At 39.8% G+C, this 27,417-nt stretch overlaps 1 protein-coding gene across 13 annotated transcripts in view; it reads left to right on the top strand.

Annotated features, from left to right (window-relative positions):
• Window positions 1-8,099: 8,099 nt before the first annotated feature.
• CCDC158 (coiled-coil domain containing 158) overlaps window positions 8,100-27,417 on the top strand; it is a 60,162-nt gene continuing 40,844 nt past the window's right edge. For all 13 annotated transcript variants that reach the window (XR_005104980.1, XR_005104979.1, XR_005104978.1 and 10 more), the window contains exons 1-14: window positions 8,100-8,308; window positions 11,219-11,255; window positions 13,367-13,497; window positions 13,881-14,104; window positions 14,489-14,598; window positions 14,853-15,180; window positions 15,522-15,598; window positions 17,491-17,605; window positions 20,833-20,952; window positions 22,424-22,621; window positions 23,869-24,351; window positions 25,072-25,261; window positions 26,598-26,750; window positions 27,210-27,322. Coding sequence is in view for 7 of the 13 variants with exons in the window: in XM_037392614.1 (XP_037248511.1) it covers window positions 8,164-8,308; window positions 11,219-11,255; window positions 13,367-13,497; window positions 13,881-14,104; window positions 14,489-14,598; window positions 14,853-15,180; window positions 15,522-15,598; window positions 17,491-17,605; window positions 20,833-20,952; window positions 22,424-22,621; window positions 23,869-24,351; window positions 25,072-25,261; window positions 26,598-26,750; window positions 27,210-27,322 (2,424 nt within the window). In the remaining 6 variants the exon portion in view is untranslated. The remainder of the gene's footprint in view (window positions 8,309-11,218; window positions 11,256-13,366; window positions 13,498-13,880; window positions 14,105-14,488; window positions 14,599-14,852; window positions 15,181-15,521; window positions 15,599-17,490; window positions 17,606-20,832; window positions 20,953-22,423; window positions 22,622-23,868; window positions 24,352-25,071; window positions 25,262-26,597; window positions 26,751-27,209; window positions 27,323-27,417) is intronic.

The following is a 27,417-nucleotide window of genomic DNA, read 5'->3' as shown; positions in this document are numbered from 1 at the left end:
CATTTCAGTGAGGCTAGTTTTGCTTTATGTGGCTATGCCAAACTATCTCCAAGAAGGTCCTGCAAGAAAGATGATTATGTGAAATTTCTCAAATTCCTTTATGATAAAAGAACTTCTATGGAAGTCCCTTTTTTTACTTTCAACATGTAGATGCACTAATTACAAATAATTTATTTCAGGTGAACTATTCCAGTAACTGACAGTCTTCATGTGAATGCATTTGCACAGTGAGATGCAGGATTTGAATAACATTGATTCTGAGTATCAGCATTTTCTTTTGGCCGACAACGGTTCTGATCCTTTGAATTCCCCACATATGTCCCAGTTTACAGGAGGGACTAAGATTAGACATAATTACATACATGCACCTAGCAGCTTGCTATATAAATGCATACTATAAACAAGCAGAATGCACCCACAGAAGAGAACTATGGTTAGGAGCCACTACAGATAAAATTTCAGAATTTTTAGGGGAATTAGTTAATTAATTTCAGGATCAGTTTTGGGGCCATAGGTCAAACATATCTAAGATACTAATAGATTCAATTTGCTGCTTTTGAAAATCTGTTGGCTTCAGTATCTGCACCTTGAGGTACCTGTGTACTTCTAATAGCCCAGTTCTGATGAGAACGAGGAACTTCTCCACTCATTTTTTTCCCCTCAGAATATCCTTATGAGCTACGCTACTAGTTGCCTGTTGACGATACTCAATTGTGAATAATTAAAGTAATAAAAATCTTGAAGGCGTACCATATCTAATAGGTATTTTGTAAGTAGAGAGTACATAGGGTGAGAAAACCATTAAATACCATAATATATACACATACCAACTAGCTGCAAGTATTTATTACTGTTTCCACACACACACACACACACTTCTAATTAGCCAACACCACATACTGTGACTTAAAGCACTTACTTTCCTCTTCAGAAGAGGTTGCAATGGATTACTGAATATGCTCAGATATGCTATGACTTCACAACACAAGATCACCTCATGAGAGTCCCCCACTCAGTCCCGTTCATAGCAGTGAAATAGAGCAAATTTCTACAAGCCAAGATACTTCCTGGGGGACAAAACCTGCACTTTCGTAGTTAAACAATGCCAAGAGCTCTCATGTGTTTCTCAAATACGTAGCTCCTGAGCAAACCTACCAACTTGAAGAGATGCTCAAGAGTTTTCAAGACCAAGCCAAACACATCATCAAATATAACATTTCAGTGTTACTTTACAACTCTTTCCCTTTAAATTGGGCACCACTCCTAATTTGTCTGCATTTCATTTAAAATAAGAAAAATACCTTTGAGATGATTAATGGCTCCCCATGCTCCAGTCCACCTTTCAGTGTGAATCCCCATGGAGCGCCTCCTTGAAGCAGTGCCTCCAGGTAGATGTATCTTCCTTTATGGGCGATGCTGGACTCTGAAGATGATATGCTGGTGTTAATATTGTCTAACATCTTCATCTGTCCTATCACATACTCAGTCAAATACAAAACCCACTCAGGCAATCACAGAGCAACCAAATTGGAAATTAAACTCCCCAGAAGCCCACCACAAGTCATCCCTGAATACATCAAACAAGAAGAGTCTGAGATGGAAAATTCTTCGGAACTAAAGTCCAAGGTGATGGGTTAAAAATGTTTCCCATCAACATTTCAGCATGCTGTTTCTCCTTCAGAACTGCAACGTTTTACTAGTGTTTCAGCACTGTGCTTTCCCCATTCTCAGGTATTCTGGCCATGCTAGCTTTGTAAAGACTTCTCTTCCTGTCTTCAGTATATCAAACTTGTGCTTTTAAAGATGTGGGCAAAAAAATGGAAAAAAAAAGTTTATAGATTTAAAAGCCCCTGGCCAGCAAATTGCCAAAATCCAAACGAATGCTTCATTTGTGATTGATTATCAGTCTTTTCTTCCTTTCTGCATGTGATTTACCATTACAATGGCCTTTTTGCCTCAGCCCACTGCACTAAAAGAATGGAAGCGTCTTCTCCCTCTCACGCTCTCAGTTACTCTGTCCGCTTACTTCACAATTTTCTGACTTGTCAAAAAAAAAAAAAAAAAAAAGGCTGGGGGAGGAGAAGAGACACAGTCCATTCCTAAAACTATTTAGAGAGGTTTAAAATGTTAAATAACTCCATACTTATTGCATTACAAAATGCAAAAAAGTCTATCACAAAAACTGAAGAAGCAGGTGAAATTAATCCTTTGGGAAAAATGTTAAGTTGATAGCTGAGCTCTTTTCATTTTCTGTGCTCTCCCCGATGATCTGCCAAAGCTGCAGCAGCTACCGCTGCTATGAGGGAGGGTGAGGAAGTGAGAGAGAAAGGGAGAGAGATGGATTAAGGCAAGTAAGGCTGTGCTGCCCAATTGTGCACATCAAGCACGCAATTATAAAATGCAGTGTGCAAAAGCTGGGGCTCACCCTTTTATTATGCCCCCGGAAACCACCATCTTTCTATTGTACTTGCCAAGGAATTGTAACAATCCAAACTGCCAGCTGCTGAAAATACAATGGACCTGTTCCAAATGAACACAGCAAAGCACTGCTAATAATTTTGCTCTCATAAAGTGCTTTTCCTCCACATGCAGCCTACCAACTTCCCTGGGCATATTTCTTTCCCTCATTTACATTGCCATAAAAGGCCAATGCTTTCCCAGTATATGGAACAAGAAATAACACTACAAACTTAGGATACTTTTATTAATGCAGGCAATCACCAATGACTACTGGAGAACTTACTGATGCGGGTGCATCTGTTCTGGCATATATGCATATAGGCTTAGGCATTTGACTCATCACTTAAATGGGTGTTGACAGTATATATACTGAAGATGTTCAAAAAAATTTTCTTTTATTGGCCCTTGAACTGGATGATAGAGAGGGTAGCCCGCAGACCACTACCTTGACTGCTGGAACAGCTGAGTAAACAAATAGCAGTGCCTATGCCTCTAAGGCGCTCACGCTTTTGATCTTATAGTGCCTGGGACATGCATTATTTCTCCTATGGGCTTTGAAAGCTGTGAATATCTTGTGTTAACAAACCCATAGTGAACTGTGAGGGAAAAACTTTGAAGCTGCGACTAAAACGAGAAATCTTTGCATTTGTTCATGCCCCTCAGGCTGCTCTATTCCCATCCCCTTTAAGATGTTACAGTTTCCCTAGAGCCTTCTTTTTGCTCCATGTGCAAAAAATGCTCTCCCAATAGCCAGGAAGAGGAATGCAGAAAAGAGGCTCCTCCCTTTATTTTTCATGGTAGATGATCCTCAATCCTTGCTTATATTGAGCTTTGTCCCCTCTTCTTCCCTCGCAGGGGCTGAGTTTTCATTAGCTTCACATCCTTGTCAGGCTCACAGATTGCTTTTATCCAGAACTCACCCTTCAGTCTGACTCAAATCAGATTTCTGTAGTTTTACACTCCTAGTGTTTCACTGTAAAAACCCTCATTCCAAGTACCACAAAGAGCAATTCATTTCTGTCCCTCCACAGGCCTTCTAAAGACAGACCAAGGCTCCGGGAGCTGTCTCTTGGGGCCATACATCCTCCTGTCCATAGCCATCAGGACTATTTAAGACTGTGTAAGAATGTGCCAGCCTGTTAACAAGCTAAGATACTTCAGATTATGTCAACTTTCAATACAAAATGTTGGTTACTACACCTTGTCTGCAGACACCAGAATTTCAATAAGAGCTGTATTTCTCATGGTGCCTACAGTGGCTGATGATTAACAGTTATCAACACAATTTCCAAGGTACAGTTTTTCTTCAGTACTGCAATTTGTTTCAGTGAATACAACATCATTTTTGCCAATAATGCCATTAAATTTTTCACCTTTGCAAGCACATAATTTTTTCCCCTTAACTACATCCAGATTTGCTCATCCTTCATACTATCAATCCAGCTCTAAGAAGGCTACATACAAGTGCTTGCCTATATCAGAGACCCATGATGAGATAAGGAAAAAGGTTTGATCAGTCACCCAAAGCAGGATGCCAGATACTGTGCTGCTTTCTCAGCAGGCTCTTATTCTACACAGTAGTTAAAAATCTGTCAGGTGCTCACAGAACCCCATTCCCATCTGTGTTACTTGTACATTTCTCATCCAAGAAAACTGTCTGGGCCACCCTCACAATACTAACTTCTTGGTAATACCCAAATAAGCCAAAGCATTTTTTGAACACTAGAGATAGCAGCAACTCCAGCCTGCACACATGGGATTTAACTTCCTGCCAGACACAATGCAAACAAAACCAGTGCAAGATAACTTAATAACATACAGCAACCATTGATGAAGAAGGGGGGATTAACAACATGGAGAGTAGCATTGCTGTGCTTTAGCTGAAAACTAGTTCTTCCGAGAAATAATTTCAGTGCTGAATACAATTAAAGCAACAGTCACCATTCACCTACATATAAACATTTCAAAGTATTAAATACAAATCTTTTTTTCTCATCTTGTCTCTGGCAAGACCCACAAATAGCACAAGTATTTTAGCACTACTTGCTATAAGAAAGGAATTCTTCTGTGAGGAATTCCTCTCAGGACAGAGCTTAAACACACTATGCTGGGGTATAATAGAAGAAACCTGGGTTCAGAAAATTTCTGGTCACACAGAATAATATATTTGAATTAAAATTTTGCAGTTTCAGTGTAAGAAAAAATAAATTGGGAATAGAGTAATATCAGAACCCTCACCCTCAGTTATCAAGTACTATACTGCTAAAGCCAGAGAAATAACCATTGATTTCACTTTTCAGAGATCACAATCAAACCCTACATTTATCATTAAGGCACTGCCTCCTTGCCAGCAGCTGCTCTGACTTTTCCTAAATTACTTCAAATATCCCAAGTTTCTTTTGCAAATGAAGTTCATCAGGGCAACACTGCCCCCATCTGCTGTCAGCATCAGTCGTCACTGTTTAAGATAGATCTAAATGCAAACATTGCACAATTTAGTTCATAGGCATTTGCTATATGTTTCCTTTTCAGAAAGGAAGCAGAATCTTTACTTAGTATTCTCAGTGGTGTTATTGATCTTACCTGGGTCTCTGAACTGGTAAATCATCAGGTCATATTAAAGGTAAACCTAGATATCAAAGAAAGAAAATTGATCTCCTAAATGTTGTACACATCTGTTACTGCTTTTTTGGCTGGGGAATTAAACATTATGCTTAGTTGAAATCTACCTGCTGTTCAGTTATATCCTGTAAGTTCAGAGGAAGCAAATTCACAATTTATCTCTAAAGAGAAAACTACAAAATAAAGCAGCCCTCACCTGTACAGAAAAGACTTCTAAGGAGGAGTAGCATGCCAAAATGGCTCAGAGTTGGATATCAGAGGAGCAGAAGTTAACTGATTACCCAATACATCCAGTTTGGCAGAAATTTGTTCTTACAAGCAGGTTGACAAAAAGCTCAGGATGAGGAAGCGGATGTGATCAACTTGCAGCCGCTCCTCCTTTTGCAGTCTTTTGTATTTCTAGTTGCACACAAACTGCTTCTGAGTGAGGAAAAGGCTCGCAACAGCCCTGTTTGAAAGAATTTATATTTTAAATTGGCAAGGTGGACAAAAGGGGGTAGAAATGTGAGTCTTCGTACCTTTCACAGATAGAAACAGAGGGAATGGGTGACTTGCTCATGGTCATATATAAAGCATGAAAAGGCTGAAAAATGAAAGTAGTGCTTTGCTGTCCTAGCTTACTGGTTTCATCAAGAACAACTTCCCCCCCCCCTCCCCCTCCCCCGCCCCCAGACAGGGCTCTGTATAAGCTGAAGAGCTTCAGGAATGTTAAATAATAATGGACAGCCTTCAAGCCCCAGTGGCCCCAGCTTCTTCATTTCCACCCCCAGCCACCCCCCACCCCCCTCCCCAAGGCCTGAAGCCATTCACCTACACATGCAGTAGGACTGAACAAAACACAAGTATCAAACGACACAACTCGCCTCAATCAGCCCAGGATCCCTTAAGAAGTGAATCATTGCTTGTTGGGGTGACAATTCCCTGAAGGTTTATTATATGAGGAATTAGAAACAAGTAAATAGAAAATACGTCTTTTCTATATTTACCTCCAATCAGCTTGAGCTGACTATAACATATCCATCCACTCAACTCTGTAAAATGTCAGTCTTGCGTCTGAAAGAAGAAATTACAGGAAGGAACACATGTTAAGATTCTGTATGGCCTCAAAGAGATTGCAATCAACTACCAATGTTCAAAATCTGCTTCTAAAGAGACATTCCTAGGGATACACAAGGAAGCTCTGCTCAGATTCCAGGTTGGATTTGAGTTCATCATCCTTCCAGGACACAGTATAAGCCTGCTTTTCTGGACAGGCCTGAGGTGAAATATGAAAAAATCAGAGAAAGGGAAAGACAGAGATCTGAGAGTGAAAGGAAAGAACAAAGCTGAGAAACAGAAGCAAGCTGCAAAATTCATGAATCTGCATCCTTTTTGCATTGGAAATGGCACTTGTCTTTGAAGTCTGAAAAGAAAGAATTTTCTTTGGTGAAGATAAAGTCTCTCCATTTAATATTACCTCTGGCACAAACTAGCTGTGGGTCCCTCAGTCACTCAAAGCAAATGGAAAAGCAACAAGCAAAGGTGAGAGATCCACCCCTCTAAGGAGTGCACAAGTGCTGTTACAGCTGAAGGCGGTGAATTCAGGGTATCTGAATTCAGAATTGCAGATTTTCTCTCTTCATCTGAATTTCCACCTATCTGACATAATGCAAAGAGAATCACCCTGCTGAAATGAGTTTGAATCAGGAACCAGGAATCAAAAAAGAGCTGTGACAGGACAACACCAAAAACTTACATCAGCTACGTTGTTGTTGTTATACAAGCATTATAACTGTAATAATACCGAGGCCACTTGAGCTGTAACAATCCCTGGTTTTCTATATATTACCATAAGACCTTCCAGAGAAACAGGCCATTTTGCACTCTGAATGGACTAACTTAACAAGATGCACAAAAGCAGGGGCATCAAAGATAAAAGATTCCACGATTCCATGGAGTTATCCAGTATTGTTATGCTAAAAGGGTTTTCCTTGTTTAGGCTCAGTTATATACTTTAGAAAAAGAAGAAGCACAAAATGCTTAGGGCAGCCATCACCTCATTTAAATGAATTGTAGTATTTACCTCTGTCTTAGCAGGCTGTGTAGATGACTAGACAGCTTTTAGATATACCCATCTGCTGAGATCAGAGGCTTCCGTGACTAGTTATTTCTTGTAATTGTTTTGTGCAAGATGCATTACAGCTGAAGTCACCTGAGACACCATGGCCAGATGCTGTTACTGTAAGGCTGGAGACCACAGCAAGCTGTGATGACACAGCCCCGTGTCTGAGCTCATCTTGTAAAGAGCAGGTCAAATTCTGTAGACCTTTATTTTTGATATGTGGCATATGCAGAAACATGGGAGGTTCACACAGATTAGTTTCTGGAGGGGTGGGGTGTCCCCAAAAATAATTGAATATTTAACAGTTAAAGCCACTATTAATTCCTTTAACCAAATCTGAAATGGCTGGTGGATATGGCCCTGGTATTTTAGAAGCAGCGCCTCTGCTGGCACAAATTACTCCATTACCTTCCTCAAAAGCTGTATTACCCTTGCACCGCGCATAGTCCTCTCTGTGGGAGTAATGGATCATTTTAAACTTAAGAACTTTATATTTGCCTCTTTCTGGCAAACCTGTAGTGATTCCTAGGTTTTTCTTCTCAAAGATACTCCCCAAATAGAAGAAAAGTTATTCAGGAATTACATCCCACAAGAGTTATTCTGTCCCCAGGTTGTAACTGCCGTTTCAGGATTAGCAGGTCGAAGCAACAAAGAGGCTGGGGTGCTCAGGACCTAAACTCCCAAAAAACACTAGACAAAACGGGCACCTTTTTCCAAGAAAGGTAATGCTCCGCACAAAGCGACGACGCGCCCGGGCCCTGATGGGGAAAAGCTATCAAGTTTCCCCCCCTGTAGCCGACTTTGAATGACAATTTGCGGAGAAATCAAACGCTGGATGCAGCATTTATTGGCTCCCACCTCATGCACATGATCAGCTCCACAGGGAGGAGTTTGTTCCCAAGGCTACCGAGTCGGGTAAAGGGGCTAGGGGTCAGGGGCTGGTGGCTCCCCACCGCTCGGGGGGCAGGTTCGGGAGCTGAATGTGCAGCCCGCAGCTCGGTGGACCCAGGAAGGAATACGAGATGATCAGTGCTCCCCTCCACTGCCAGCCCTGCAGCAAGGAGCAAAACCTCAGCGCGCCGTCCAAAACCCAGGGGAGACAAACCTCACCGCTGTCTGTCACAGGTAGGCGTGGGCTGCCTCCCACGGGAGTTTTCATGCTTCCTTAGCACCTGAGACTGAGCATTGAAACCTGGCTTTAAGATATTGTATAGCATATTTACCTGTAAAGTCCTTTGCCTCTTTTCTCTGCGGACAGAAGAAAAATACTGCTTTTCGGTGCTGCCTCTTTTTCTGGGTAGTGCAATATAAAGTCCTTCTTTCCTCAAGCTGTTTTTCATGCTCTGTGTGTGTTTTTTTGCTGTCGATGCACTGACAACTCTGCAGCATGGAGCAGTTAGGAGAGGTCTTTTTTCAACTGGTTAATTCTTCCTTTTCTTCCCTTAGTCTGAAGTAGTGCACATAAAATTCACTTTCTATCCTTTGTCTTTAAGAACTAGATGAATGGTTTTGCATCTTTTCTAAATTAAAATGGTGTGCTCTCCATTGAGGAATAGTTATGTGGTTTTCTTCTTAGTCAGGTATTTAAATAGATATGTCTTGTCTCCTGAATTTGCTCAGGATCTCGGTTTGGTTTGTTCAGACCTCCAGCTCTCTGATGATTTTGTTTTGGGCCTGGTTCATACACCTGTCCCTGGAAACTTGTAACATGGTGAGCCTGGTATAAGCTGTTAGCTGTTTTTCTGAATAACTTGAAAATAGGGACAGCATGTTGACACTTGCGTGTTCACTCCTTAAATAAAGATGCAAAATGCGACAGTCAGCCATATCATTTTCTTTGCTGAAGTAAAGAGACTGTCTCTTGTCTCTGCACGCATTCTCTCACTGAAAATTGAAAATACCAGTGAGGCAGTCATCTTTGGGAATTCAAAAAACATTTCACCTCTGAAGAGACTGGTGTAAAAATTACAAGGTCTTAATTTTTCTTTCTGAACTGTATTGTGGGGAAGAAAAGGCCTCTCTGGCAGGAGGAAGCCTCCCCACCCCAACTTCTGCCTTCAGTCTGCTCACACACACTTCCCCCAAACACCATGAGAAAGATAACCCAGACCCTCCCCAGCACCCCTATGAGAGGATTTTTATCGCTAGCTTTAAGCAACGCCATCTCACCTGCCGTAACACCCCAGCGCCCCTCAGGGCGGCTTAACTCCAGCGTACGCAGCCTGAGGGGGGCACGCGTGAGCCGCCATTTTGTGGCTGGGGGCTGGTGCCTGGGCTGCGCTCTCCCCCACGGCTTCCCCGAGGCCCCGCTGAGATCCCAGAGGATCGGGTCGCAGCCGTGGGACGGCCCTTTCCTCGTGAGGAGGCCGGAGATGGGGCAAGATGGTTCCCCTCCCCATGAGGGAGCGGCCTTTCTGGGGAGACAGCAGCGGGCACACGGCCCGGTGAGGTAAAGCCCCTCAGAGCTGAGGTGTTTTATAGAGGCTGGAGGGACCTGGGAAAGGCAGGGTGCCTGCATGCTGTGGACCTTTGGTCTGTTACCCTGTATTGTTTGTTTAAGTGTAATTACTATGGATGATTACCATCAAACGTTTGTTGTGCAACTTCATACTGTTAAGGGAAGGTTAATCAGTCCAAGAAGGAACTAAGACAAAAGATCTTCTGGCGAAGCCAGAGTTGAAACCAGATGGACTAAAAGAAGTTGAACTGTGGTCAAGACAAGTTCATGTAGGGAAAGCAAATGGAGGTTCAGTTGTTCTCTGTGAGCCGATTACTACAGGGTCGACTGTTTGAAACCCTGATAAGACTCTTTAAAATACTGCAGGGAGCATTTGTGATGCTTAATTAACAGAATACTGCTTGCTGAATGAATATGTATGATTTTTCTGAGAAACGTAATGCATAAACATATGAACGATCTATATAATCTTGCCTGAATGTAACACAGGGCACGCATATTAGGTGGAAGAATCCCCCATGCATCCAGTGCTGCAATAAAGAATGTTTGCTTCTTAATGCTACTTTGGTGTTAAGGAGTTTTCTTACTCCGCATTTGGGTGACAGGCCAGGCCTGCATGTGTCACCGCTGGGGAGCCCCGCAGGCACCAGCCCGGCATGGTCCTGGCCTTGTGGGGCAGTTGAACTATGTGAGGATTGGAGGCAATGTTTTGATTTTAAGGAAGCATTTCTGGTGCTTGGGGGTGGGATAAAGGGCTCAGCTTCTCTTCATTATGTGACCTTAGGAAGCACCCATGGTGCCCTTCTTCAACCAAAAGGGTATATTGAAGGTGTCAAATTATCCACAGTACAGAAACTGCTGTTGCAGCTACCTCTTGACTTCCAGTTTAGTCCTGTGTCTTCCAGAGGACCAGTCACTTGGGAAAATCCAAATAGTGTAAATAAAATCCCATCAGATACCATCCAGATCAAAGCTAGCCCTGGGTAATAATTTTTTTTTCGTTGTTTCCTTTTTTTGGGGTTTAATTGCCTGAGAAAAAGGTTCACAGACTTGTCCCCAAAGTGCTGTTAATAGCAATCACACTCCCAAAACTCAAGGCATACAAGTCTAGACTTGCCGACTTGGGCTTGCCCCAGACTTCAGTTTTTCTTTTCTTTTGGGCACCTCCAAAAGTGTTTTTGTGAGGAAAAAGGTCATTTGGCTTTAATCAAGCAGATTGAGATAGGCAACAATTGTAGATGAGGTCATGGCAGACATTTATAGAAATCTCATCTCTGGGGGGTTTTGTAGAGAAATTCTGTGTCTGGAAACATCATAGAAGGCTGGTAGTTTATAGGATTTGCCACTTAATTGTTGCAAAACTTAACAGGTGATGCTAACAAGTACTTACAGAAGCCTGCATCTGTGTTACCCTGCCAAAACAAAGCATAAGGCTTTAAAACGGAGAGGAACTGTGTCACTCAGTATCCTTTAATTCCTCCTACAGTATTAAAATTAGGTGGGCAATATTAATTTCTTATTACATAAAGTTGATTTTTGATATATTGGGAAATAAAGGCACATCTTTTTCTTCACAGGCGCTGTTACAATGAATGAGAATATCCAGGAATTAAGGTAGTACGTGGGTTTTGTTTGTTATCAGAGAAATTCCTGTGCCTGCTATCTGTCATTACAGTAAAGAGTACACTCACTGAAAATGAAAGCCAGCAGATTCCTAAGGTGTAGTTTGTTACACTAATGTGACAGGAAAGATAAGAACACAAAATTTAAGGGTATGGGTGTCCAAGGCACTCTGCAGTGAAAGATGAATTACACTGATCATTGTAATTTGTGTGCCAGGATAATAGCTTACTTTCTGTCCACAGTGGAATGCATTCTTCCTGCTGGCAATGGGATTTCTGCACAAACAGCAGGATATAGTACTGCGCTTTGATAATGAGTTTGCATGGCTCCAGGATTCTGCCTACTATTAGATTCAGAATCATTCAGCATTGGAAAAGTAACACTTGTGAAATTCAGTGATTTTACAGTTTTGGGTGATACTTTTTTTCCCTGCCCAGAAGGTGATGCTTGAATTTAGTGATTTTTATATCCAATTGTGTATCAAATATTTGAAAGTTTCTCCCAAAGAAGGATCATTACTGAGTATGAAAATTAGTGGCCAACTGAGAAGAATGGGGATGGTATTTTTCATTCTAAAGCTTTGATTTATTGATTCACTCAGACTTTGATGGATCAAAATGAAGTGTCATCTCACCATCATGCTTATTGCAACAGTGTGTAGTGGCAGACGCATAGAAAAATGGTCAGGAAAAAGTGGTATTTTTGCTTAGTCTGCCTCAGTATCCCAGTGTCCATGGAATTAGAATGTAAAGACTTAGTGAATCTGAATGTCTATCCCAACTGTGACATTTATTAGTCCTGGGGATTTGTCTAGTCATTCTTTTAACCTGTTTATGCATTTAGGTTATACTCTGCGATAACAGGGCACTGTTGGTAGAACTGCCACCCTTGCCTGTAGCTGATGCCCCTTCTTCCTACTTCAAGGGTAACAGACTCTTCAGGATGCTTTTCCCCATGCTCTGCAGTCTCCTTGCATTTGTATCCTCTAATCTTTTTTATCAGTGATGTTGTAGAATGAAAATCCAGGTTTATCGGGATGTGTTAATACAAATGCAGAGAGGGGGCATAACAAGTGCAGTGCGCAGACACAGGGACTTGTTGCGTTGTGAAAAAAAGTGCTGCATGGACAGAAATCAACTGTGTGTGTTGTAATTGGGTCATTTGCCAATGTCACGGTCCTGCAATGTACACACAACAGTACTGATGCTAAATGACAAGGAGCTGATCTCACTGCTGATCTCATATTCCTCCCTCACCTATAGAATTGTCACTTAAAATATTTTCCCATTATTTCAGATTCCTTTTTGTCCCTCAGCTATTTTTTCTTCATTTTTCTTCTTAGTTTTTTTCTGTTTACAGCTTATAGATGAGTTGCCAAAACTTGCCCATTATTCTTACTTAGATTGGATTTCTTTCTCTTTTGGACAGAACAATTTGTTTTGTCTTCCCCCCACCCCCACACCCTTATCTTTCTACTTTCTTTGCACACACACACATTCCCCCCCACCCCAGGAATGTAGTGAATGACCTGTTGCCTGATCAATTTCAATAAAATAAGATGGTGTGAATTGGCACAGGTGTCCTTCCTTCTGTGCTCAAGGTTTTATATAACCAAATGCTTCTCTGATTCTACAGGTTTTCTGAGATGTTTCTTGTTATGCCTGCAAATGAAGTATTTGACAGATTTGTGTGGGTTTGACCATAAAGTTACAGTTTTGTGTCAGTAAGGTAACATTTTACTAGCCAGCAAGGGTGAAAAACGTGGTAAGAAAAGGAGATCCCTTCTCATAAGCCAGTTTTGTTCTGTTTGTTTGATGAAGTGTTATTTTACTTGCTTGGACTTTTATACATTATGCCTGCTAGTGGCAAAACACGGTAGTGTACTGGACTACAGTGGAGCTACAGCAGTTGAAGATTTGGCACTGTGTTGCCAAATGTAAGTGCAAACCAGGAAAATTCAACAGCATTACCAAACAAATTCTTTGGTTTCACTTCTCTTTTCAGTTACTCGTTTCAGGTTGCATTTGTGACACAGTGCTGTTGGATACTTTTCTGTATTCCATCTTGCCTTTTCAGCAAACGTTTTATGTGCTGTTCTGCAGGGAGGCACTGGAAAGACAAACAAAAGAGGCTCTGAAACTCCATGAAGAAATCGCCAAATTCCCAGTGGAATCAGTGATACCTTCTTTAAGTTGTGAGGAATCTTTACCGAGTGGCAATGTGCCTAATGTGGGCAAGTATTAAATGGATTCCAGAACAAGATTTGGGAGTAAATCACTATTTGCAGACTTGTTATGTGATTTAGAAGAGTGCTCATAAGTTCCTGTTTCATATTTCAAGTTGAATCCTCTTTAGGCCTCGCATCTTGTAAAGCTCTTGTTGACACAAGCCAAAGTTAAAGGCAGAGCAGTTTTAAAATGTCCTCTGAACACTGTGGCATTCCCCACCCCATGTGCAACCCTAGAATTGCCTGGGTTTGTTGTCCTTAGAAAAGGCAGTTCTTAGGTTTGACTGTCAATAGATAGGCACTGAGAGGCACTAATGCCCAGTTTGTACAGGTGACGGTTTATTCTTATCTAACAACTCTTTTGTTTCAACACTTAATCTGCCTTTCAGGTGCTGCTAGCTCATTTCTCGGAAACCAGAATGTTTTAGCTTCTTGCATTCTTAGCACAGTGATGGAAAACTCAGCCTCTTCTAGTATTGGTAGCAGTTCACCCAGTAGTGTCTTCTGTTCCAAATATGAAATGCATACTGATTCTGAGAAAAAAACCAAGATGGAAAACGTTCTGGAAGAATACTCACAGAAAGGTAGAGATGTGCCGAAGAGGCTGAATGAAGTGAGTTGCAAATCTGGGGCAGCTTCTTAAGTATAGATGAGTTGGTGGTGGTGGTGGTGTTGCCAGTGCTATTTTGAGCAGCCCCTTGGTTGCTGTAAATTGTACTTGGCCATCGTGATTCCCACATGCCATTTGACAGGCAGAAATAGAGAACGGGCAGTAATGTGGGCACGATCCTTGTAATCACGTTCCGTGCACCATCAGTCCACCACAGCACACTTGTGACTAGCTGGTTAATTAAGAAATATTTTTTAAAAAAACAAAACCAACCTCTTAATAATTCCCATACCCACGCTGCTTCCTCTCAACCTCATATTTTTAGGTTGTGTGTTCAGTGTTTGGGTTGGTTTAGCTTGGTGGTTTGTTTTTTTTTTTCTCCTTTAGGCCACTGAGCTTCATGAGCAACAGAAAATCAGTTTAAGACTGATAATTGCTGATTTGCAGACCAAACTGATGGAAGTGCAGCTGGAAAGAGATGCGCTTCAGGATGCTAGGTATGAAGGCCAAGAGAGATGTGTTATGGAGAATGTATATATGGGCTTCAAGAGGCACACCAGATTTCCTAAGTGAGAAACTTGCCCTCAGGAAGGAAGGCAATGAGACTATGGCATCTTGGTTTAGAAGACAGCTTATTATGTAGTTGTAAAAGCAGCAGTTAATCTACATAAGTGTTATACCTGTTACTCAGGATAAAAATCCATGTTGGGAATCCTATTTTCTAAACTATTTCTTTGGTTTCCCAATTCAGACAAAAGGAATCCCAGAGCCAAGAGAATGTAAAAATAGAGTTAAAAAGTACTATTGAAGAGCTGGAAGCTGCCAACCAGCTGCAGGAGGAGATGCTGAGGGAGGCTGACAGCCAAACTGAGCATCTGAAAAAGATGGTCCACAGCCATGAGGAAGTACTTTTGGAACTACGTGACAACCTAACAGACTACGAAGGCAGCACAGGCATGAAACATTATGAGCATGAGAACGTTACTAGCCTACACATCCACAACCTGAGCACAGCATTTGCTGACATCCTGCGAGATTTAGACTCAGAGGTGTCCTATCTCAAAGAAAAGGTTGTCCTGGTATGTGAAGAAAGTGCTGCTTTTCCTTCCAACACTCGTGTGTTCTGTTTTTTAGAAAATGTTTTTGAAAACTGCGTGAGCTGCCATCTAAACAGGCCTGAGGAAATGGTTATGGCATAAAGGGGTACAAATGCTGCTTCACAGTTAAGGTGGCAGGTGCTGGTATGCCAGTCTTCTGCGCAGTCCCCAACTTGAGATCGGGTTTATCGCTGGAATTTAACCTGTATTGTACACGTTTTCACAGTTCAATGTGGAACGAAAAGGAAGGAAATTACGCTTTGAAAACTACTGTTTAGACCATCTTTTCTTTAGGATTTAGCATTGTCATCTGTTTACAATAGGTGGAAGAAGAACTTGAGTCATTGAAAAAAGATTCACAGACCCAAAAACAACTTTTGCTTCAGCAACATCAAAATAGGTACCTGTTCTTCATTTATTTATTCATAAAACAAATAGATGTGTTTTCGCATGTTCCACAAATAATTCTTTTCTGATGAAGGTGCGATGGGGAGTGGCTGAGGGGCAGCAAGCAATGTTTTTGAGGACCTAATAAATTTTCTCCCATTCCAGATGTTTATTTGATCTTGTGCTGACAATTTCTTCTTTTACGTACTGCCTCAAAAAATACCATTTTGGAAGAATCTGTACACCTCACTTTTGTAAGTGTCACTGGTCACTTAGGTTGACATGTAGAATTTGTTGGCAGCCTAGTTCCACCGTTAAAGGAAAAAGATTGAAAGTAACCACTAGAGCAGTTACATCAGCTTTTTCTTCCTAATTCCACCAAGAGCGTTGTCCTTCCTTGTTCAAGAAGTCCTGATTTCCCCAGCTATCCACCTGAATTATACAGTAAGCTGTTCAAAAAGGTTGGTAATTCAAAACATGGTATTTCATTCAGAATAGAACATAAAAAATATTATATTTCTGACTACTGAAAAATCCCATTACCTTCTCAGTGGTGAAGTTACTTTTTGCCAAGATTAAAATTATAACCACTGTGTTCTTTATGAGATGGGATCAAGCAGTTTATAAGTGAGTGTGAACAGGAGGTGGCAGCACTAACCGATAAAGCACACGGTGTACGCAGCTATGCAGATAGTATCCAAAGCCAGATGGAGATAGTATGTTTTTTGGTTATAGTATAGAAAATGTTAAGACTGACCTTAATTTGGGAGAAGCCTCATGCTGCTAGTATATTCTACTCTCTGCCCTGTGCTTTTGTTTTGTATTGCCTTTATTTAAAGAGTTAAGCACTCTTCGCCTAAGTTACGGAATGAAGACAAAAAGGGGGAAAAAAATATTAAACCATGCTGTATAGAGGGGAGGCAAAATAGCCATGCATTAAGCAGACTGAGAATTGGGAGACTAGGGCTGGTTCTCTTCTCAGACTGCTGTGGTTCAGGAGAGTAAGGCCAGCAAAGTCAGTGGAAGTTCAAACTGGCTTGAGCTGACAGCTCTGTTCTTGCCACCAGTTTTTGGAATGATGAATCTCTGCTGTCTGAGTTGTGAACAGTTTTTGCAGAGTACATGGCTTGCGTTAAGGGATGAAAGAGTATGTAATAGAAGAGCTGTGGCTGAGTGCAGTTTTAGGTGACTGCATTTTTTCTTCTTTCTTTCTAAATGTTTTGTAGATTCAGATACAAAATTAATTTCCAGTTGCATTATCAGTTGAATCACAAGAATGGCTAAACATTTACGTTGTTTGCGTATATGTACAAATAGTAATGAATAGTAATTTTAAAGAAGGGGTAATACTCATTTTGGATAAATAGCTGTGTTGGTATCGTTGACTTCGTTAACAATAGAGTGAGAATTAAAGGACACTTAATTCTCACCGACCACTTGATGAGTCAGAAATCAGTGTTGAGTGTGTCAGTTAAAAAAATGAGGACATGCCATGCAGTGTTACAAACTTAAGATGAGATTAAATATCGGTATGCATTAATGTATGACTTACATAGTTGAGACTGAATAGCTGATAGCAAAATGCTTCTCTGTTCTGCTCATAGAATAGTTGGAGTAGGTTTGAAAGCAGGTTTAGCTTTCTTAAAACTTGCTTGAGAATGAATGAGTTATTATCAGGAATAAATGCATCGATGTTTCAGTTTATGTAATTTTATGTGATACACATATCAGAGAGCAAATCTAACCAGAAGTCATAAATTTTATGTGATCCCACTGTGAATGATAATCATACTTTAAAACAGTAAATTTCAGTGATCATACTGATTGCAGTGAAAGCAATCACAAATGTTTCATGCTTTCATGGTTCTTACAGTTTCTAATTGCTGCACCTGAAACTTTTCTTAGGGAACAAACAAGAAAACAAAATTCAGTGCATGCACATCAAGTGAGTCACCTGGAATCTACAGTTTCTCAGCTGCATTCTGAATTACAAGAAGCTAAGAGGATATATGAAGACAAGGTGTGTATGAATTTCTGTGTTAACATTAGTGCTAATGAAACTGTATATATAGATATCTAAAATGTTCCAGATAAATAAGGAAAGTCTTTTGATAAGGGATTGCTTCAGAAAAATTGTGTGAACAAGAAGATAAATTACATTATCCTTAACTGTGCTTCTCTGTATTATTCTTTAAGAACAAGTTCTCTTTCTCTAACACAAAATCGCTTTGCAAACCTTACTGAACACAAAATAACTTAGCCGAATGTATTGAGAGGATACCATAAATGGTGCCTTCTGAAAATACTTAAAATGATTCTGCTCTACAAACATCAGTTGGACATGCATGACAAGAACATTGTTCCACCATACTACTAGAGAATATATGAGCAAAAAACAGGCAGTAAAAGTAGCTCCTCATTTAAGTTGTACTGCCCAGAAAAAATATTTGGTAACTTTGTTTTGATAAATGCAAGGATGATCATAGAGATTACAGCAGCTCCTGAGAAGAATTCAGGTGCCCGGGGATGCCCCATTGAGAGTTAGGAATCTTTATCATTCATTGAAATCCAAAGGCTTCTTTTCAGTAGGATATAAATAGGTAAAAAAGGGAGGTTGGACAGCACCTGTGTGTTCAGACCATTTCTTAATCCTATTAGAAAACATTAGTCTTGACAAACTGTTTTTAACCATGCTTTTCCCCAAACAACAACTTTTTTCCAGGTAGTACAGCTGGGAATTACTGCAGACAAATGGAGGGAACTTCTTAACAGTCCCACCACAGAATCTCTGCCATGTCACTAACTGCAGGATTTTATATCCAGTTTCTGTATCTCATCCATTGTGTCTTTCACTTATTTCACTGCTTTGGATTCCAGTTTTATAAACCATTTCAGTATCTTTAAGTTCTTTCTTACTTTTGGTGAAAGATAATCTATGGGTTTTTTAGAAAATTACCTGAAAACAGTTGCTGTCCAGTCCCTTTAAAAATCAGTGGAGCTGACCCACGCAGAAATGCTTAATGGATCCAAATCCAGCTTAGATTACAAGTCATGAGGATTTAGGCATCCTTCTCCTACATACTATTGGAAAGGGAAAGTTCAGGTCACAGGAGTGCCATGAAGTTGGGCAGAGCTGGTAGTCTCTGATCCAAAAAGGTCTGGGAATGGAATGGCAGGTATGTGCAGGTCAAGACTGTGGACCCATGGTGTATGTGTGCTTGCACTATAAAGCAGAGCAGGAGGGACATTGGTTTTTATTGTTTTTGTAGGTTTCCACTTCTATCAATTCCATTGATTCACATGTATCAAAACTTACACTAGTCAGTTCCAAAAGTGACTTTTCACAGTGTCGTGACCAAACTATGGAAAATTTGTAAATTAATCTCCATTACTGTATTTCATCCTCAAGGAGGAGTACAATGTACGGTATGCTTTTCATGTTAGGTCTACTTACCCGAGTTCTTTTGATTTAAATCATGCAGCACACAGCATAGAGTTGTGTCACATATATAGCTACAACTGTAGTGTATATTCCTTGGGCATGTTCCCTTTCATAATGTTTACCTCGTAACAGATGTAAAATTGGAAACTGGGAATCAATTTAAGACTATTTTTCACAGTCTACCAACTCCACATTGGGTTTATATATCTATAAAAGAATATAATACTTGGTCCAATAAAAATTGCTTTTGAATAGCAAGTGTAATACACTGAATTGCAGAGGTAGAACTTAGTGAGAGACAAGCTGATAGCTGGAGATCATTTGATCTTAGACTGTCATTCCTGGGAAGGTGCAAGAGAGGATCTAAATAAAGCTTTTACTGTACGTCTCTCTTTTACAACAAGCGTTCCTCTGCAGCTTCTCTGGTAGGAAAACACCTCAACACTAAAAATTTTCAAGGGCCTAAAGCCAGTTTAAGTTGTTGATACCAAATAGTTTCAGCAGTCAGAAAATCTGGTACTCAGTGGATATAAATGTAAATATGTAAGTGTTCTGTTTGAATATGCCTATGTCAATATATTTATTACAAAGTGGTGTAGACTGGTCCATCATCTCATACACTGCCAGAAGCTGCATCCTTTCATTGAAAGTGACTACCAATGGGAGCAAAATGTGTTTGCCTGTAGAGTTCTTGATGTATTCATAGTGAAGGAATATACCTCCCTGCCTTAGCTATATAAAACCTGCTGTTAGGCCTAGGTGTGTCTGAAGAACTTCCCTGTATCATTAAACAGAAAGTGAATATGACTGAATATATGCTTGGGACCAAATAATCCATAAATTAACTTAATTGTATAGGAAAGGCCCTGTGTGCGGACAGCTTTTTCTGTCACTGTTTGTGGAAGCCCTGTTGGTAATGTTGTACACAGCTGTTGAGCTCTGCAGAGGGTGTACTTCAGGCTGAGATTTTCTGTGGAAATATGGAGTAGTTGTGTAAGGTGGGTTTTAGGGAGAACTAATCTAGGATTTACTGAGATTTCTCCTGATGGAGGGCTCCACAAGATGAGAGAAACCCCTTTTGAAAATTACCTCAGGCAATTACAGGAAGAAAAGGTCCTGATAATGTCCTGCTGCTGCTTAGGCATTGGAGCTCTAGGAAGAGAAGATTTGTGATTTTACCTGATTTTGGTGAAAAAAAACTTTTTCCTTGACAGTGTTGTCCCATATCATTCTGATGTTCCCAAGCCCCCGTTTGGTGAAGGGCACGAGGTTTTGGGTCTAGCCCTGCATAAATGGTCCATTACTAGTCAATGTTAGCCAAAAGAGAACTTGCAGATCCTAAGTGTTTATTAGAAGAGGACTTTAGAAGATTTTGTGTATTTTCTCATTGATGATTCCATGTAAATTGCATTTTAATTATACTTGCATTATATTGGCTTTTCTAAATAGTAGTACTGCAAACCAAGCAAGAACCTTGAACTTTTTTCTTTTTTCTAAAGTGGCTCTTTTCCCATTCCATTCAATGTTTACAGTGTAGGTAAGGAATTTTTGAAGAGCTGTGGATCAAGGTGGAAGCCAATTCATTCTTGGGAACCTCAGTTAACTCTGCAATGAAATTGAGCTTAATCACTGAAAGAAGACAACACAATTCAGAGAACACCTAGGGAATAGCTCTGCTGAGGCAAAAGATGGCATTTAGACTTCTTTTGAGTAAAATCTAGAAGAAAACCTAGAAGAAATCCAACGTACTATTTAAAATAGAATACATTAAGATAATTCTTAATCAATATTTGTCTTTATTCTAGATTGAAGATCTTGCGAAGCGGTTGCATCTAGCTCGTTCTGAGATAGCAGAAGCTCAGACAGAACGAGATCAATGCAGCCAAGAAACTGGAAATCTGAATGACAGGCTTCATCAGTTGTTGGTAAAAACAAGTGATAGTATTGAAAAAAAGCTTGCTTTCGAAAAGGTTCTCCTTACGGCTGGTGTTCAGATCTGTACTTTGCTTGTTTCCAAAGTGCGGCAGTCCCCTTAAAATTAAGTTCGAAGATTATTTTTTACTAGAAATTTGATTAGCTATGTTTCCTAAAGGCTTTTGCCATTAGCAACGCAGGACATTCAGAATTAAGATGAACTTTGTCATAAATTCAAAATCCTTGAATCCTATGCAAATCATATTAAAGATCCTGAGTCACCTTCACTTTAACCTCACAGTTTAAATCCCTCTGTTAAGGAACCTTGGTCCTTTAATGCATATTTTGCAAGACATGTCAGGGATTTTCCTAACAGCAGTAAACATTCCTTTGAAACTGACTGACAATATTCACAAATTGAATGTACAGTATAAAAAGAGTTTGCCACTTGAGGTTGGTTTCATCCCACACAGCTTCATGTAGTATAATTAGCCTTGCTTTTCTTCTTGGATAAGATTTTCCTTGATGACTGAATTTTGGGGTATTAGTTTGTGGTTTCATTAGGCTGGATTGCCCAGTTAGTGTCACAGTGCTTCTGAAGGAGATGTTGGAATTATTCCATTACATATGGTGTTCTGTTCAAGAATATGTTAGTGTAAATCTTTTCCTACAGATTGTACCTAGCTACAGAGGAGACTGGAGCCAGAATAATCATTGCATAACTGAAGGTTAAGAATCTAATTTTAGGATTCCTTTTGTTTCTGTGTCTTCAGCTCAGGTTTTCATTCTGCATTCCCTGAGCTTCCTACTTAGTTCTTCAGTTTTAACCATATGCAGATAGTTAACAACAGCAAAAGTTACGGTTAGCAGAATGCCTATTGATAATTCAGTTTTGGCACGTTTTAAATGCATATTTTTGGAATGAGTAGCTCTGAAATGTGTATGTCAGTATTTTTAATATTTTCATTTATAATCTCAATTATGTACTGTTAGGTTTATGTATGTTAGGATTATGAGGTGGAAAATATTTAAGCTCTGGAGAACACGACAAATTACTGCATGGAATGAAACAAGCAATGAACAACTCTTATTAGTATTAAAGATGGATATTTATCAAGAACAGCCTTCCTTGGTGTGTAATGTAGTGCTTCATTGCTTTTCATTTGATGTTGACACAATATAACCTTTTTTGCATTTTGTAGCTTATACTGGTTTTGGGATAGATATATATGAAAGACTTCCATGCTGAGATGTAACATGCTTCAGAATAAATATAGCAGCAAAATATGAAGTTGAAAGTTACTGTGTTGTTGGAAGAAGACGTGTAGAAGGTATCAAACTAGTTTAGTCAATATTCCTGTCTTCTGCCAAGTGTAAATCCATGCAGTAGTCCTTATTTGGATATGTAATCGTGTAATTGAGTGTTGCTAATTTTATGAGAAAGAACAAAAAAAATGTTAAATGTGGTTCAATTTCTTGTAGACTGAACTTCATAAAAAAGAGATAGAACTAAGTCTAGAAAAAGAGCAGAACAAGCGATTTTGGGATCGGAACACAGAGAACAGCGTCGCGATTGACCGCCTGAGAAGACGACTAGACAGCAAAACCATGCAATTGCAGCGCATGGAAAACACCGTGAAGGAAATGAGGACTGAGTGTCATAGACAAATGGAGTGCCAGGTTGGTGACCAACTGCAGTGTGATAGTGTTGGGGACAGAAAGTGCACCCACTGGGGGCTGTACTTCAGATAGAAATACTGTAACTGTGGTTACTGTGCTTGAGAGGCCTCTGGAGCTCATATGCTAAATTTCCCTTCCAAAAACAGATACATGACAGTCAGAATTTGCATTTTTTTTCTATTAATCTGACCTGTCCGGCCTTCCTTTCTCTTTACTGAATGAGGAAGTAGGAGTGTTACTTTTAATTTTAATTTTTGACATACAAGCCTTAGAAAAAAATGAATGTTTTTCTGATAGCATGTTTGATTTTGACTGTAAACCTTCAAAATATTTTGTAAGTTTCCAGAAAGCTTGATGCTGCCAGACCTAACAAACAATCTACTGAAGGTAGTATTTTTGGTAGTGAGTACTTCTGTAAAAATAATTAGTAAATTAAAGGCCTTCGTAATGCCTTACTTTATGTAGTGCTTAATGAAAATATAATGATGTTTGTGTTTGTAACCCTAAGCTGAATGCAGTGGCTATGTCAGAAAGAAATACTTTTGACAAAGTAGATTCCTAGACACTGACTTGACAATCCCCTTTCTTCAAGACTTCAGCCCCTCAAAAATAAGCTGTAATTAGGTAACCCACTTTACATTATGATTAAAGATCAAGTTATTTCCTTTATTACTACCAAACCACAGACTTGTGCTACCTCACACATTGTTCTGCATTTTCTCAATCCATTATTTTTTCTTTAAAATCCTACTACCAGGAAGTTTATTTTTTTCTTCTATTTTGTACTTTTAGCAGTTCCTGAGTCACGGTACTTTGTGCTTTAAATTGTACACATTACTGCCTGCAGGAATAAAATCAGTAATAAATTGTTCATGTACATACCTTTTTTTCCCAACTTACAGTGCAGTCAGTCAAGTTTTAACACTTGAAGTTCTTTAGCCTCAACTGCTCTAAATTTTATACCATCATTGCTAGTACATTCACATTTTTTTACATCAGTTTAACATTTTTCATTTTCAATGACTAAAAACCAATATGCTAAGCAATACTTGCTTTATTAAAATGGAGAAAGAGGAAAGAAAACCAGAAGAATCACACAGTCATTGTAGACTAGACCATGCTGACTTAATTTTCCTGTAAATCTCAGATGTTTAAGGTGAACTATAGAAAACTAGAAATGTGACAGGAAATTCTAAAGGTAGAAATAAACATCTATCTTGGTTAATCCTTAAATTGCTATTATTCAGATGGCTGCAATTAAGGAAAAAAATGAAAGCATTGGAAGGATCTCCTCTTTGACTACCCAGCTGGAGTCAACCAAGGAAACACTCTGTAAAGTTAAAGAAGACCTGACAGCCAAACAGACCGATTTGGAGACAGCTGAGAAGACAGTGTCAAATCTGACAGCCTGCCTGCAGGAAAAAGAGAGTGCCCTTGAGGTTACCAGTAAGGAAATCAAGAAGCTACATTCACAACTTGGTAGCAGGATGCAGGAGCTCCAGCTGCTGAAGAATGAAGAGGACCATTTTCACAACGTGCAGTCGGAGTGTGAAGTACTGAAACTGCAGGTGTTAGAGAAGGAAAGGATTATTGAGGTCTTCCAAAAGCAAATTGATAATGTGACCCAGATTGTGGGCCAGCACAGTCAAACTGCTGGAGCAATGGAAGTTGAGAAATCTCAGCTTATAGAAGAAATAAATGACTGGAAACTCAAAGCAGAAAAACTTAAGGTGTGCAAATGATGCTGCATTTATGTCTCTGTAAGACAGTAATGTTTCCTGGTTTTAAATCTGTATCTTAATGTGCTAATGCTGTGGTTTTAAAGCAGGTCAGACAGTGTACCTTGAATCCTAACAGCACTAAAAGAGTTAGTGGGCAGAGAATAATATTATCACATTTCCACCAAAAATGAATAATTCACTGGTGAAAAGCAGTTGCCAAAAGGCTTGGGAAAGCTGGAATATAGCATGCTGTCCTCGGTGATACGATTGTCCACACCAGTTACAGAACCAGAAATACAAAGTGTTACTGAGAAATACTAGGCAGTGAGCACTCAGAATTCCAAACTGAGGATACTCTTTATAGCTGGTTATTTCTCAGGCAGGAATTACAGGATGATAGTCCTATGCAGGTCAGCATCTCCAGAAAAAATTCACTGCAGGTTAGGGAATTTCATCCTCTTCTGTGAGAAGACAGCTGAGCATTAGGAGTGAATATGCAGGTACTGCTACAAGAGGATGGAAATTGTTCTCATATCATACACCTGGTAAGGTTAAACGTGCTGTAAAGACATCAGATCTGAAATTTGTCTCTTTTCCTGTTTTTCTTTCTTGCCTCAAACTTCTCTGGTGACTGAGATTTAAAGTAATGATGATGTCTGCACATCTCTGTGGTTATTTTATATAATTATGTATATTACACATAGTTACTGTTGTTTTTTATGTAAGTAGATTGCAGAGGATGAGAAAGAAGCCAGAATACATGAAATGGAGGCCAGACTGAGCGAGCTGGAACTGGAAAAAGTTAAATTAGTTAACACATGCACCGAGAGGCTCCATGAACTTAATGATATGAAACTGGAAAAAGACCAGCTAATAAATGAACTCCACACCTGTCAGAGTGAGCTAGCTGGCCTTGCAGGTAGGGAGCCTCAACTTAGCTTAGCTCTGATAGCTGCTAAATCGGGCTGATGTTAAAAATAAAAGGGCAGCTTGCTTGCTGAATCCAAATATGGCCGCTGGTACAGCAGAAGGTTCCCTGCCAGCACAGGGTGGTCAGATTGCTTCAGAGAGCTATGTCATGGTTTGAGATTCTGGCACAGGATGATGGGAATACAATCTTTATGGCAGTCTCTCACTACCCTGAACAAAAATACTTAAACCTGCCTGACTCTGGAGAGCAAAGAAGCAGATCTAGTAAATCACAGAATAGAAACCTGACCGCTTTTTCCTGAGTTTAAGAGCCCTAGTGGATCCCATTAACCATCTATGGTCATATTACAGCGGAACTTTGTTTCTGTGTTACAGTAGTTTTGCCACAATTTTAAATAAAAGTTGTGGTTTTTAACTCCACTATTTTCACAACTAATGTGTGGGGAAGCCAATCAAGATAATATTTTAAAAATATATTAAAAAATTACTAGGGGCCAGACCCAAGGCAACCCCTGAAATTCAGGGAGTTCCTCTGTTAAATCTGCACTGCAGCCAGCTAGCTGATACTGTTCACATGCTTTGCTCTCTGCACACCCACGTACTCTCATAAAATACCCATTGGCAACATTTATTTCTTCACAACTTGACTATACGTCTAAACTCATTAAGTACTGTAAGAATTAAATATATACCATGATTTCACATGTAAGATCTGCCTTAGGTTTGTATGGTACCGTCAAGGTGCATGAGCTTTAAGAAAGGTTTATTGGAGTGAACGACCACAGAGGAATTAGGGCCAAGCTGTTGACAGAGTCTGAGCACCCAGCTGACTGGCTTGTAGCAGTGTGAGTGACATAAGAGGAGTTGAAGAGAGATATAAGAAACAGAGCTGAGAAGCAGGGTTGCAGGGGAATGCTTAACAAATTAGATCAGTTCAGACCTAAGTCTAGTTCTAAGTGCGGCTGAAGAGAAGAATGACCAGGGCAAAATGCTGTCTGTCACTGATACCCTTACCTGTCACAATATGCATTTGGTTCTAGCAGCAGGAACTCAGAAATATGGATTTATATGACTTTCTTGGACTGTGGCTTTGGTGAGCAACCAAAGAACACGTTTCTTTCTGGTGAAACAAAGCTTTAGCTGACATGCAGGACAATGAACTACTAGTTGTGTATTTGTTAGCAGTGAATGGTTATTTGCTTTATGTCTTACTTCTCTGTGAATCTAATACTCCTTTAGAGAGTAGGTGACAGATCAGTAATCTTAGTCTAGAAGGATGATAACTTTTTGTCACTATAATTTCAATCTTTACTTAATTTCACCAGAGGGGTTTGAAGATTTGAAGGAGTATTACCAGGATAAAATGGAGGCGATGGAAAGTACTGCAAACAGACTGAAAATGCAGTTGAAATCTGCCCAAGCTGAACTGGAACAGACCAGAACTGCTCTAAGGACTATGGAGGAATCTCATGGCAATGGTAACTATGGATTAAGCTTCCCAAAAATCACACACGTTTGTCTTTTTAACAAGGATTTTTTAAAGTATTGATCCCTCAATAGATGCTTTAATAACATTCCAGATATTTTGTGAAATAAATAAACAGTATTGCAGATGAAAATATATTTTTACTTTACCATTCACTACATATTGTAAAACTTAAACCATGAGTTAAGTTTTCTCACTATATATGATCTATATGCAAATTTCCAGGGAATGCTGTCTTCTTGTGTTGCGTGTGTGATGGGTCTGGTGCCACTACCTTGGATGAAACTCTGGCTGATCCCAATGGGTAGTTTGCATAGATAAGTGATTATGGGATCCTAGGTGAACTTACTTATTCTAACATGTTGCTGATAACTGACTTCCAGAGTCTTTTGTCAGAACTCAGAATGCACAATCAATGTTGTTTGTTGAGAATTAACCTTGTCTTTTACAGCTATGAAAGCTGCAGTGGGAATGCAGAAGCAGATCACAGCCAAGAGAGGACAGATAGATGCATTACAGAGCAAGATTAAATTCTTGGAAGAGGCAATGACAAATTCAGCTAAGGTCACGAGAGCTCTGTGTAAAAGTATTTAACTGTATTTAGGTAACTTTTTCTTTGGAGAAATGCATGGCCAAAAGCACAACTGGCCCACAAAGGA

Source organism: Falco rusticolus, chromosome 1, assembly GCF_015220075.1.
Source record: "Falco rusticolus isolate bFalRus1 chromosome 1, bFalRus1.pri, whole genome shotgun sequence".
Taxonomy (NCBI): domain Eukaryota; kingdom Metazoa; phylum Chordata; class Aves; order Falconiformes; family Falconidae; genus Falco; species Falco rusticolus.
The sequence above is the reverse complement of the archived record's forward strand: the minus strand, read 5'-3'. Positions and strand labels throughout refer to the sequence as shown.